The 13,066-nt window shown below is 38.0% G+C and overlaps 1 protein-coding gene across 3 annotated transcripts in view; it reads right to left on the bottom strand.

Annotated features, from left to right (window-relative positions):
• Positions 1 to 5,587: 5,587 nt before the first annotated feature.
• Positions 5,588 to 13,066, bottom strand: part of hsd3b7 (hydroxy-delta-5-steroid dehydrogenase, 3 beta- and steroid delta-isomerase) — a 28,388-nt gene continuing 20,909 nt past the window's right edge. For 2 of the 3 annotated variants that reach the window (XM_079613927.1, XM_079613926.1), the window contains exons 5-7: positions 9,127 to 9,226; positions 7,695 to 7,857; positions 5,624 to 7,093 (exon numbers count right to left, since the gene is read on the bottom strand). In XM_079613927.1, coding sequence (XP_079470053.1) covers positions 6,678 to 7,093; positions 7,695 to 7,857; positions 9,127 to 9,226 — 679 coding nt within the window. In that variant the 3' untranslated portion in view covers positions 5,624 to 6,677. Of the gene's footprint in view, positions 7,094 to 7,694; positions 7,858 to 9,126; positions 9,227 to 13,066 lie in introns of all 3 variants that reach the window. The other variant, XR_013797830.1, reaches the window with a different exon arrangement.

The raw sequence follows: 13,066 nt of genomic DNA, 5'->3' as shown, positions 1-13,066 counted from the left end.
CGCAACGAGTCAACACGCATTTGACAAGCAGATTTTTTTCTTCATTTTTTCTATTGTTCTTTCACTTTAGACATGACCAACTTTGTTTATGTAAACCTTGTGTGTATTTGACAGTATTAGCGCAATACGAATCGAAAGATAACTTAGTCCAGTATCTCTGTTAACAGGCTTTTAGTGCATGTGCGCGTCGGGTGTATTGCGCTCGTTAGAACAGCGCATCAGCAGCAAATGACATGTTTAACCGGGAAGGCTTTAAAGCACATGCAAATAATTAATTGTTATGAACTACAGTGTCCCGTTCCTCTGCATTTCATGTGGATATACGTCGTGACTCGTGCTGTACAGTAGCCTATGTTGAGACGGAGGCGCCAGAACTGCAAACTGATAGAATGCACGATCCTACGATGTTTCTTCAAAAGCAGATCGTGGAGACATTTATCATCCGCGATCAAGAGATATCGCACAGCCCTACTTCAAGTTCTAATCAGCAACAAACCTTTAACTTAATAAACAGTTGTTTGTGCCATGTAGAGGATGACACATCACCTAATAGTTTTAGTTTTTTTTATTTAACATCACCTATCCGCGCGTTTCGCAAAATATGTGACATCACCTCCTGTATGCGGCGATCTGATCTCACTGACCGACGTTGTTTTTTATTAGTAATGGGGAGGAAAATAAATATATTCGTGCATACTTTTTGGAGTCAAAATTCTTTGGACAAAGCTTGAACAAAATTTAATACCTCATAAAATCGGGATTAAGACTTTTTAATACCTTTTAAGGGCCTTAATTTTCCTAAAATGGATTGATCAACTTTTAATACTTTTTAAGACTCCGCGGACACCCTGTTCCATATCCCCCTCACCTGATTCCTCTTTCTCCTCATCTCTTTTTCGCTTAAAATAAAAACTTACGTTCTTAATTTTTAACTATTGTACCAATATTTTCTTTCCAGTTTTTACCTCACTTGACTCTCTCACTTAAAATCCAGCAGTTCCCGCACATTCCCACACTATTTCAGTGATCGGCTTATTGGTTGCGAATCGTCGCTCTCATTTGCATAAAGTTAAGCGCGTCATCATGCTATTTTCACACATACTGTCTATGTGTTCACATCGCGCAGTCGCGACGCTGTCACGTCCTCTTGCTCTTTTATATTAATTATATACTGTCTATGTTGCTCAGTTCCATGTGAAATCAATGGGATGCTTTGCTTCATCACGCTGTTGTTCAGTGTATTGAGAACAGCCCGTCACTCGCACACTGTGCTCGTAAATTATTTTTCAAGTTCGCACATAACTATTTTTAGGCGCAAATGCGAGTGAAACACTCGCACTGTAGAGCCCTGCAATAGAGGAAGAGGGGTCATTTATGAGAATATATAGTTAGAAATTATTATTGATTTATAATAGACGTTGACATAATGCTTCCTATTTAAAAAAGAAAATGTATATACACAGATGTATCATTATGATTTATCATCATGCCATAGGTAAGTCATTCTTAAAATAGAGGTCGTGTTCGAAGAGGTCATGTCTCATGTTAACCACTAGATGTCGCTGTTGTCCTAAAGTTTGTACATGCAATGTAGCTAATCTTTATTTGTTTAACCACAATTCCCTCAGGGGTAAACCACAGATAATTAGCTGTTCATCAACATATTATTTTCAGCTGTTCAGCTGTTCATCAATTATATAAGAATAAATATTGTGACGGTCACTATGGAAGCTGTTACGAGGTACTCCCGTCTACAACTCATTACAAGGGAATGCCCCTGAACTGATGCCAGTTAGGAACACCCTCGTGTTTTTTTCTGCTCTTTCAATGTTTCTAACCACACTGTTTCTAACCACACTGAAAGTTCACCCAAAAATGAAAATAACCAGCATGAATTTATTTATTCTTTCTGTGGAAGAACACAGACACACCCAGTCACACACACATACACACACACACGCACGCAGGCAGGCACGCACGCACGCACTCTCTCTCTCACTCACTCACTCACACACACATTTTTTATACAGTAAACTGTATCTTCTATTCCCCTTACACTAACCCTACCCCTACACATCACAGAAAAGCGTATGATCTACAAGTTGTTTTCCTCATGGGGACCAAAAAATGTCCCCACAAGGACAAAGATTTATTGCCATCTTTGTAGGGTTTACCGACACACTCACACACACACACACAAACACAATGCATTTCTTTCTTGACAGAGTCTACTTTCATGTCTATATGGATATGCAAAACGATTCCTATCATACCACTATAACAATAGAAGCTGATGTGGAAACCCTTCTGGTAAAATCATCTGGTATTTCTTGTGCAGACAGAGATGGAACATCTGAGTTTCCTGGAGGATGCGGGTGGTTATTGTGAGTCACTGTAATGATTCTTTAAGGGGAAAAAGAGTCTGGAAGTCTTTACTGCCATTTAGCTGTATATAGTAACATTAACAAGTGATTTAACTTCTTAATTATAGCCATTTTAAAATCATGAAGCAAATATAAACTAAGTTTGTACTTCCATTTAATTAATTTAATAAAGCCAAGCTTGCTAGAAGGGGGGGTTGGAACATTTCTCAGATAAATTGTGTAGAAATGTAAATGACAAAATAAATAATAATATAAAATATAGCTGCAAGCAGCGATTACGGGCCCAAGCCGGTGGCACCGCCACCCCGGTGCCTTTAGTGTAACTAAAGGCACCAGGGTGGCGGTGCCACCGGCTTGGGCCCTCCATCGCTGCTTGCAGCTATATTTATATATATATATATATATATATATATATAAAGCCGCCACCCCGTTGCCTTTCGGGTTCCTGTGCACGACGGGCAATAACGTAACCCGCTTTGACTGTCGAGAGGGCAATATAGCCCTATGTATCACTCGATTTTATTTAACCAAATGTTTTTTTAACAAAATATGTTATTTATCTGATTCATCCTACCCTATACTGCACTCTTTTACTAATACTATATTATATTTCATCGTTTTCATGTCTTGCCCTCAAACATATCTGTTTAATCTGCTTATTTTTAAGTTACACATAATACATTGATTGAAAAAGAAACTCAAACTTTTTGTTTATGGTAATATTATTTGATACAGAAAGAAATAAGTGAGACTGTGGGAGTGAGGGGAGGGTAATGACAGCCAAAGGGAGACAGAGACAGATAACTTTTGAAACTAAAAAAATGACATCCTAACTTTGATAATGTTTAAATATACATAAAAATGCAGCATAGAATTAATTGAAATTAGTGTACTTTAAAACACTTGTTTAAAATAAAAAACACATTTATAGATAGTATAAAACACTAGATGGCACAATTGTTCATAGTCTTTCTGCTCCCCTCCCCACACACACAGACAGACAGGGGGGGCTGTCTGTGTGTGTGCCCTCCCTCCCCTCCCCACACAGACACACACAGGGGGGGCTGTCTATGTGTGTGTGTGTGCCCTCCCTCCCCTCCCCACACAGACACACACACACACACACACACACACACACACAGAATGGCTGGGGGAACTCTGTCAGAGAGAGGCAGAGAGAGACAAAACCACATTCAAACCAAAATATCTGACTTCCTGTTGGTCGGAGCTAATGACTGTAAATCAGAAAGTTGTCCGGCTCGATGTGCACAATATACATACCAAGTTTTGTGACTGTAGGTAAAACTAACCCCCCCACTTTTGTCAAAAGTAACACACTTCCTGCTGCCAGTTGGTGGCGCTATAACTTTGACTCACATTAGTTACATCCATGTGATCGGCCTCTTACAAAAAACACACTACTGAAGTTTCATCAAGATCAGTTAATGTATGAAGACGTTATAACACATCGTGTTTCTCTTTTCTCGCCATAAATTCGTTTCCTCGCCACGGCCAAACCGTTCGAGATATCAAAAAGCCGTTCCGCAATTTAGCTGTATATATTATTATATATTATATATTATATATTAGCAATATTATTCATGCTGACCGAGTTTGGTGAAGATCAAATTAAATTTCTTGGAGGAGTATATAAAATTCCAGGGGCGTGCGTTTTCATACAACCCATAATAGCCGACTTCCTGTTGGGCTGGCGTAAAACTTAGAGCACGAAAGTTGTTCGGCCCGATGAGATCTATATGTGTACCGAGTTTCATACTAATTCATGCAATATTCAGTTTGATATAGGGACCAAGTTTTCGGACCCCGTTAAAGGGGGCGCTGTTGAGCCCCCCTGCCACGCCCGGGTACCAGCTTCAGCCCCGCCCTGATGGCCGCAGGTTCTGACCTGTGTGCAAAGTTTCAAGAGTTTTCGAGCACGTTAAGGGCCCCAAAAGTGCCCGAGAAGTCCCACACAGCAGAGAAAGGGTTAAAATAAAGCCCCCCTCCTCTCTCACACACACAGACACTGAGAGAGACTGGCAAAATTCCCATCAAATCACATTCAAACCAAAATATCTGACTTCCTGTTGGTCGGAGCTAATGAGTGTAAATTAGAAAGTTGTCCGGCTCGGGGAGAAAAATATAAATACCGATTTTTGTTACTGTAGGTAAAACTAATACCCCATTTTTGACTAAAGGTGGCGCTACTGAGCCCCTCACCACGCCCGTTTCTGAAACGTTGCACAAGTGTACTAGGCAATAAATGTAAAGTGTCTGTCGAGTTTCATGCAATTTCAAGCATGCTAAGAGTCTCAAAAACTTTAAAAAAGAATATTAAAGTTTGCTGCGTTGCCATGGCAACAGTATTTAAGATATCAATAATCCTTTCACAGGTCTACATCTGCCGTGTGTTTACATTATACACATAAAGTTTGAAGCAAATCGGGTAAAAATAAGAGGGTGATTTTAAAGCATTTTGAAAGTGACACACTTCCTGCTGCCAGTTGGTGGCGCTATAAGTTTGACTCACAATAGTCACATCCATGTGATCGGCCTCTTACAGCGAACACACTGCTGAAGTTTCATCAAGATCAGTTAATGTATGAGGATGTTATAACACACTTCCTGTTTCCAATATTCGCCATAAATTTGTTTCCTCGCCACGGCCAAACCGTTCGAGATATCAAAAATCCCCTGGCAATTTTTCATCCTCAATGTCTTTACTTCATGCACACCGAGTTTCGTGGCGATTGGTTGTATTTTCTAGGAGGAGTATTTCAAATGCCAGAACATGCGTTTTTAAACTACCCTAAATAGCCGACTTCCTGTTGGGCTGGCGTAAAAAGTAAAAGCACGAAGGATATATGAACCGATGAGATCTATAAGTATATCGATTTTCATATTATTACATGCAAGCGTGTTTGATTTATGGACCAAGTTTTCGGACCCCGTTCCAGGGGGCGCTGTCGAGCCCCCCTGCCACGCCCGGGTCCCAACTTCAGCCCGTCCCTAATGGCCGCGGGTTCTGACCCGTGTGCAAAGTTTCAAGAGTTTTTGAGCACGTTAAGAGACCCAAAAGTGACCGAATAGTCGTAAGAAAAATAATAATAATAATAATAATAATAATAATAATCCGAAGGAAAACAATAGGGCCTTCGCCTTTTCAAGGCTTGGGCCCTAATTAATTATTCTAGACTCCTTCTGCTTTGTAAAGACTGGACGGAATAAAAATATTTATTCTATTGACAGCCATAGTTTATTTTTTCTTCAAACTTATACATTTAAGTATCCTAATGGTGAGTAGAGAAACAATACAATCAATGTATTCATTTTCCATATATTTACCAGAACTATATGTGCATAATTAAAATAAAAATCATTCGAAAACCATAGTGCTTGTGTAGAATAGTTTAATTTGCTGTGAATTATTTCTCTGAACTGAGAATTTATATTGTTTCATATAAACAATTAAATATTTACAGCAATGGAACATCAAATAATTAAAAGCTTGTGCTCACACATAATTGTCTGTAAAAGGTAAACATATAGTGGTAACAAAATAGAACAAAGAAATTAATAAATATACAAGTATATGTGGTGGATTGTATAACACTTTATATTTGATCCATTAAGTCTATTCAGCTCAAAGACTTGTACTTCAGCTATTAGATCAACAGAATACATGTTTATGCATTGCCAGATTACTATCAAAATAACTTCAGCTGTGCATTTTGCATGCATGTGCTTGTATTGTAAAGTTTATACCAGCTGTTAATAATAATGTCAATAATTACTTTTCATTCATCTAAATGTATGATAGATCATCATAACTGTGCTTATATGGTTAAGAGGTGCTCTATTTAAGCGTACTTAATGCAAAGCACATACTAAATACTCCCGTACATCATTAGATGAGAGATCATCATAAAACTGTCCTCATGATATTAAAGGATTAGTTCACTTTTAAAATGAAAATTCTGTCATCATATACTCACCCTTAAGTTGTTTCAAACCTGTATGAATTTCTTTCCTCTGCTGAACACAAAGGAAGATATTTAGAAGAATGTCAGTAACCAGACAGTTTTTGGTTCCCATTGACTACCATAGTATATTTTTTTCCTACTATGGTAGTCAATGGGAACCAAAAACTGTTTGGTTACTGACATTCTTCTGAATATCTTCCTTTGTGTTCAGCAGAGGAAAGAAATTCATACAGGTTTGAAACAACTTAAGGGTGAGTATATGATGACAGAATTTTCATTTTAAAAGGGAACTAATCCTTTAAAGCAGCTGTTAGGTGTCCTTAGTGCTGGTTTCTAAAGGGAACGTGTTGACCCAGCTCTGCGTACGGGCCAGGCACTGCTCCCAGCTGTAGAGCGGTCGGTACTGAAAGTGACGAAACGCTTTGTCTGTGCAGACAGTGAAGGATGTGCAGGCCACAGCGAGTGTGTATCCATTGAGCAGTGGTGTGTGGTTGTAGAACGGCTTGAGGAGCCAGCGCATCAGGTCATTCATCCACGCTATGAACCACAGCACCCACACTGGCACCTGCAACGGGCGAAAGTTGAAGGTCGACAGGAACTGCATGTTGAAGTCTTCGTAGCTCTTGTATGGAGAGTCATCGTAGCAGAAATAAAACTCCCCACCCAGCCGATCGGGATGTTCCCGCAGCGCACGTGCTGCTAGCAGGTGCATCCAGGCCACGTTACCTGCGTGCAATATAAACAGCACAGATACAGTCACATTCTATGTATGTGCTGGGATTGTTCCTACTCATTTAATAAAGTCAAGAGTTCTAGGGGGAACACAAAAAAGTTGGGAGAAAAATAGTCTAAAATAAATAAATAAATTATATCAAACAAAATAAAATGTACTAAAATAGATATTATTTCATTCTACTTTCTAAAGACTGGACAAAAATCACGAGATTTATCACAGTTAACTGATTCCACTGAAAGCCATGGCTTGTTTTACTGATGGTTTATGCTTGAGGTTTATCTAACTAAAAGTAATCTAATGGCTACAAAAAGATAAATATTATCATTAATACTGCTATTTTCCAGGCAATATTTAAGACTTGTTTATTTTTCACAGTATAAATGTGTCTTTACACACAAGTTTTTAGGAAGGGGATCACCATAATTGTGAATCTGTGGCATCACAATGTTTGCAAATCCCTCTTAGACTATGACCTGTTCTGTGACAGACAGATTTGCTCAGATTCAGAAAAAAGGGAGAGTAAAAAAAGTGACATCATGTTTATGGTAAATCTGAATCATCACACACAGAAGCAAGAGTCTGTTGGTTAACCTGCATAGACCCGTCCGTGCTCCGTGTCCCGTGGAACTCCCCTGATCACCCAACCACCTGTACGGACCCCGTTCTGGTAGAAGTCCTTCATGAGCTGGTGTTGTTCCCCATAGATGCCTGTTGGCCGCAGACAGCATGTGTAGAGAATATTCCCTCCCTTTACCTAATCATGGAGAGTGGGAGAAAGCAGAGAGAAAGAAATCAATAATTTTATGCAGCAGAAAAGCAAGCAAATTATCTTTCCATTACAAGCAAAGGTGTGACGATAACAAAACATACATAGTGATTTAAGGATTCCAGATTGAGTTGCTATGTGATGTTTGTTTCCCTTGGGTTTGGGAGGGTGCAGTATTGTGCAAAGTTGGAAAATAGCAACTAGAATGTGATTGAGAAACAAAAGTGTTTTAATAGTTTTGGGTGATATTTTGTACATCCCTCCTGAATATAATATATGCAAGTACTAAGTAGAAAACTTACGTAAAAAAATAATACAATCATTATTTTTTTAAATGGCATTAATTACTTGCAGAAAAGTTGATAAAACTGCAAACGTGCAGTATATGCCTCAAAATGCATGTAAATAATGTAGTTCAAAACAAAATGTGAGCTTGGTTGAGAGCAATTTAATCTAAGGGGCTGTTTACATGACACTGCTTTCCACTAAAAACCCAACAATGGCCTGAAAACAGGTTTCAAGGTGCAAGTTTTTGAAAACGACATCCTTATCACCCTCCATGTAAACTACAAAAAAGTGAATCTGTGAAAACAGTGACGTCATGCACATGCGCAGGCTATTATGGGTTTAGTATATAGGCTTTTTTTGTTGCAAATGAAAGGATACAGATATTAACAGAAAAAAAAGGGGGGGGGGGGCATACGGACATCATAACATTTAACAGTATAACATTTTGACATTAAAACATTTTTGTAAAGAACCTTTTATTTTTCATGGAGGAAGCAAAAAAGGGACTTTATATCAGAGGAGCACATTCTAAAATTGGCATTACAGTGAATGGTTCTGGCTTTGTGAAGATGAAATTTACCCAGATTTATTACAGTATTATCAAGATAAACAATCTTTAAAATGAAAATCAGAACAAAAAAATGATAGATTATGTAATTCGTCTATAAGCATGTGCGCTCGACTTTCTTTACAAAGTGACATCGCCAACTACGTCTGGCATGCAGAATACAGTTATTAGTCGTTTTCACAGATCCGTGTGAACGGGGATCGTTTTGATAACGTTGTCATCTGTACAAAGAAAAAACTTGTCCATTTTAGCACATTGTTGTCGTGTAACTTCCTACATGTAAATTAAAAATAGGAACATTTATCAGTGCCTGTTTCCTGTTTTTAACCAGTGTGTTTGTAAATGTTGATTGTGACTTTTCAAAAATAGAAAATTTCTAAATCGGTGTGTGATTGTTGTACCTTTGTGCCATTGGCTCCCAGCACCATTTTCTCAGCTGCAGCTTTGGTCTTTGGGTAGGGCATCTCATGGAGTATATTATATGGAGTATCCTCATTCCCTCTGTGTCAAGGAAGAAGAACACAAAGTTAAAGTCTGAGAATGTTTTTTAAACATTGTTAAGTAATAGGTAGCAGAGCTACACAGGCATTAAGTTGAAGGCTCAACTCAGTCTGAAACTAAAATTATGTGGCACAAGTTGACCAATACTGTCAAACTATAAGACCAAACTCATCCCCATAATGCTCGCTCTCTTTGTATACCCTCTCTGAATGAGTAGACACAGATGCATTCTTACAGCTTGCACAGATGGATGACGCTACATCCTGAGTATGGCTGAAACATCACTGTCTCTGTGCACAGAGAGTGGTTGCACATAAAATACAAATTTTGGTCAAATGAAACAAAATATTTTTTATAAATAATTGTCACTTAAAGTTGCACTGTGTAATTTTTAGTGTCATCTAGTGGTGAGGTTGCGGGTTGCAACCAACAGAAGTTACGGACGGTGGCCGACAGGAAAAAATGTCATCATCTGAGACAGCAGAGTAGCCAGTTAAGCAATGAGGTTTCTTTACAAAGATAAATTAAGAAATTAGGTTTACTTAATTGTTCAGTAAAACGATGTTATCGCAAATATTATTGTTACTTGTTCATCATTGTGTCAGTGTTTTATTCGCTGACTAGCTTGCTTCTTTGCACGAAGAACAACATAGTGACGAAACGCATTTGTCTGTTTAAGGCTATACTGTAGAAACATGTCGGCACAATTCAATGTAAGGGGACCCGTGGTGTATGTAGATCGAAATGGTTCATTCTAAAGTAATAAAAACATAACGGTTCATTAAGTAAGGTCTTTATACACCACTGAAAACATAGTTATGTATATGATATTGCATTTCTGTCAACAGATCCTCCTTAATATTACACAAGGCACCTTTAATAACCAACCCAAACCTAACTAAAAAACTGTTTACCTAGGTATAACTTTGGGTTTGTAATCAATTACAATTATTTATAGAAATAGTTTGTTGCATTTTAGCTTTTAATATTCTGTAATGTGAGAGAAACACAGATATTGCAACAACAAATATTTTGTGCAATACTGCTTTCCAAAGAGGTTATGAAGATAGTTTTTATCTTTCTTGTGTGAATAGTTGTCTATGCAGCACTGTGCAGTATTATTTTCCAGCAAAAACATTCATTATTTTCATGACCTTAGAAAGGCATGCAACTGATGTTTAACAACGTTAGATATCAAAACACAACACAGAGACTTGATATAAATGTGGAGGGAAGGAGGGAGAGAGAGGTGGAATGACATATAATTGCTGAAATATAATCTTGTTGCTTTTAAATAATTCAATTGAATGTGTGCATGTTTGAAAGAAAATATCTTAAAACTGATGATCTGTGTACATGTGTGTTAGTCACTCAGGAAAACATGAATGTTTCTAGCACGTGACAGTAATGGAAAGACTGCAAGGTTTTCTCTGTGTGCTTTTTTATTTGAAGTTGGTGGCAAGACTTGAGTTAAAAACCTTTGTTGCACTTAAAAGTCATCCTAAATTTGTCAGTTGGGTCACTGATAAGACTGCATGACACATTTTTCCTTGAGTTTGGTTGATTACTAGGCCAAACCACGATCATTGGAGCATTCACAATTCACAACTGGGAATGTTTTTACACACATTCTTTTTTTTTACATTTTGTGGCTAAATAGTTTGTGTCTTTAGTACTCTCAGCTCATATTCTAACATGTTTACAAGCATAATTCATAAGTTTCCTGCAAAATCACCACAGAACATGTGGGAAAACATAAGATTCCTTCTGGGCCGAGTAATTACAGAGCTGGCAATTGCTACTTTAGAATTCCTTATTAGGATATAATTATAATTACTAATGATCTAATTATTATTAGAACACGACACACAAAGAACGCGATGCACCACACCACAAGTGTTTTGAAACATGCAAGCGTCTATGAAGGTAAAAGAGTAGCAAAACTCGAGAGCACGTAGATGTGATTTTGAGAACGTGTACAATAAATATTCGTACCTGTACGTGAACATTTACACTCACAGCTCCGATGTGAAACCCTGTAAAATAAAATTCTGAAGTTGAATGTTAAAATTTGCACTCACAGACAACAGTCACAAACCTGTTATCTGAATTTGAAGCTGGAGACAAGTAGTCACAAATGTGCAGTTAGTCAGTTTTCATTCGTTTTTATATGTTTTTTCTTGTAATTTTAAGGTCAAACGGTGTGCATCGGGTACACACAACTCCGACACTAGGTATCCCGAGAGGCTGGGTGACGGTGTGTATTTTTTACCCTTTCCCAAGCCACATCTCAACCGAGATAAGTGTCTGCTCTGGATTAAGTTATGCGGTAGACCACAACACCAACTAAACGTGGATAAATTAAACAAGGATGTCTACATCTGTTCTAAGGAAAGTCAACAACGTATTTGAACGTTATCTTTAACATCTCAAACGTAACGTTAGGCTAACGTTATCCTAACAGAAAACGTTAACGTTAGCTTCTAGCTGCGTTGTACATCATGTCACTTAGCTTCATTAACGTATTTGTAAATATAACAAATGTTAGCAATGTTGTGCTGAATGATTCATGTAAATACTCTAGCACCAAACTAACGGAGAGGTAGGCTACTCTAGGTTAAGATGGTAAAAAGGCTTGTCCTGGAAACGTATGCAACTTAGACCTGTACATATTTAATTTGATCATGAACCATTAATTACATATTGAAGCACAACATTTTGGACAAATTTCTACCAAAACAACTGGGGAACTGTGTTTTTTGTTTTGTTTGTTTTTTTGCAGTTTATCACGTTTACACTGTAACCTGTACATTTTTGCCTGGAGCTTTTCATCGACCTTCTCAACAATAAAATTATTAAAGGGCATATTGCAGGTTAGAGTACCCAGTGCGCCAATGTATAGAACAATAATGTAGGAACTAGATTTAAATATAAACATATACTTATAAAACGCTATTTAGGCTTCTGGAGTCATTTTTGTGAGAAAATTTTACTTCCGCATTTGAAAACCGCCAAACCGGAAGTTACGTTGCATGGGGGAGAGCGGTCAAAGTAAACAATAGGAAAGCAATGGATCGCAATGACAGTTCGGACGCTGAGGAAATTGTAGCCTAAATGTTTACTCGTATGACAGACCTCAGCCTTATAATTATGTGCCTGATATGAAGCCAAGAGAGTAAACAGGTCAGGATTAGACAAAACATCGGTCAGAGGAGACGCATTGAGCTGTGGTGTGAGGAGAACAGGGCAGGAGTCGGGTCTCGATGAGAGAACAGTGTTAGCTTATAGATGTATTCACGTTAGCCGACGATATGTATAACACTATGCTCAGATCACAATATTGTAATTATGTGTCAGGCAATAGCATGTGTGTGTCAGCCATTAGGAGACAGTTTCCAGAGAAAGAGGGACATTATAAAGGTTTTGAATGACCCCACTTGGTGATAATGATTAAAAAAATAATCACAATCACAACTTTCTTACTGTATAAAAAATTTATATGTAGAAACAGCCAACACAAACATTAAAATTCAGAGTACAGATTGAAAATGAACATAATATATTATATAATAATAATAATAAGTGTCGGCTGCAGACTTGCAAGACATTACAAGTTTATGGAGGATACGTTAATGGATTAAATTAAGACAAGGCACATTTTGTAAAACAAATGTACAATAAGTGATCTCTGACGGATCCGTGAGCGTCATGTTTCCCACCGGTGGCCGACCCACATGCTGACGGCGGACCGGGCGACCCGATGAAGGAGCCGGGACAGTGTGCACATATCGGCGTCATCATATAACGTAACGTCAATTCATCATATCGCCGGGATTATAA

The sequence above is a fragment of the Phoxinus phoxinus genome, assembly GCF_949152265.1.
Source record: "Phoxinus phoxinus genome assembly, chromosome: 1".
Taxonomy (NCBI): Eukaryota; Metazoa; Chordata; class Actinopteri; order Cypriniformes; family Leuciscidae; genus Phoxinus; species Phoxinus phoxinus.
This window is presented reverse-complemented; position numbering and strand designations above follow the sequence as displayed.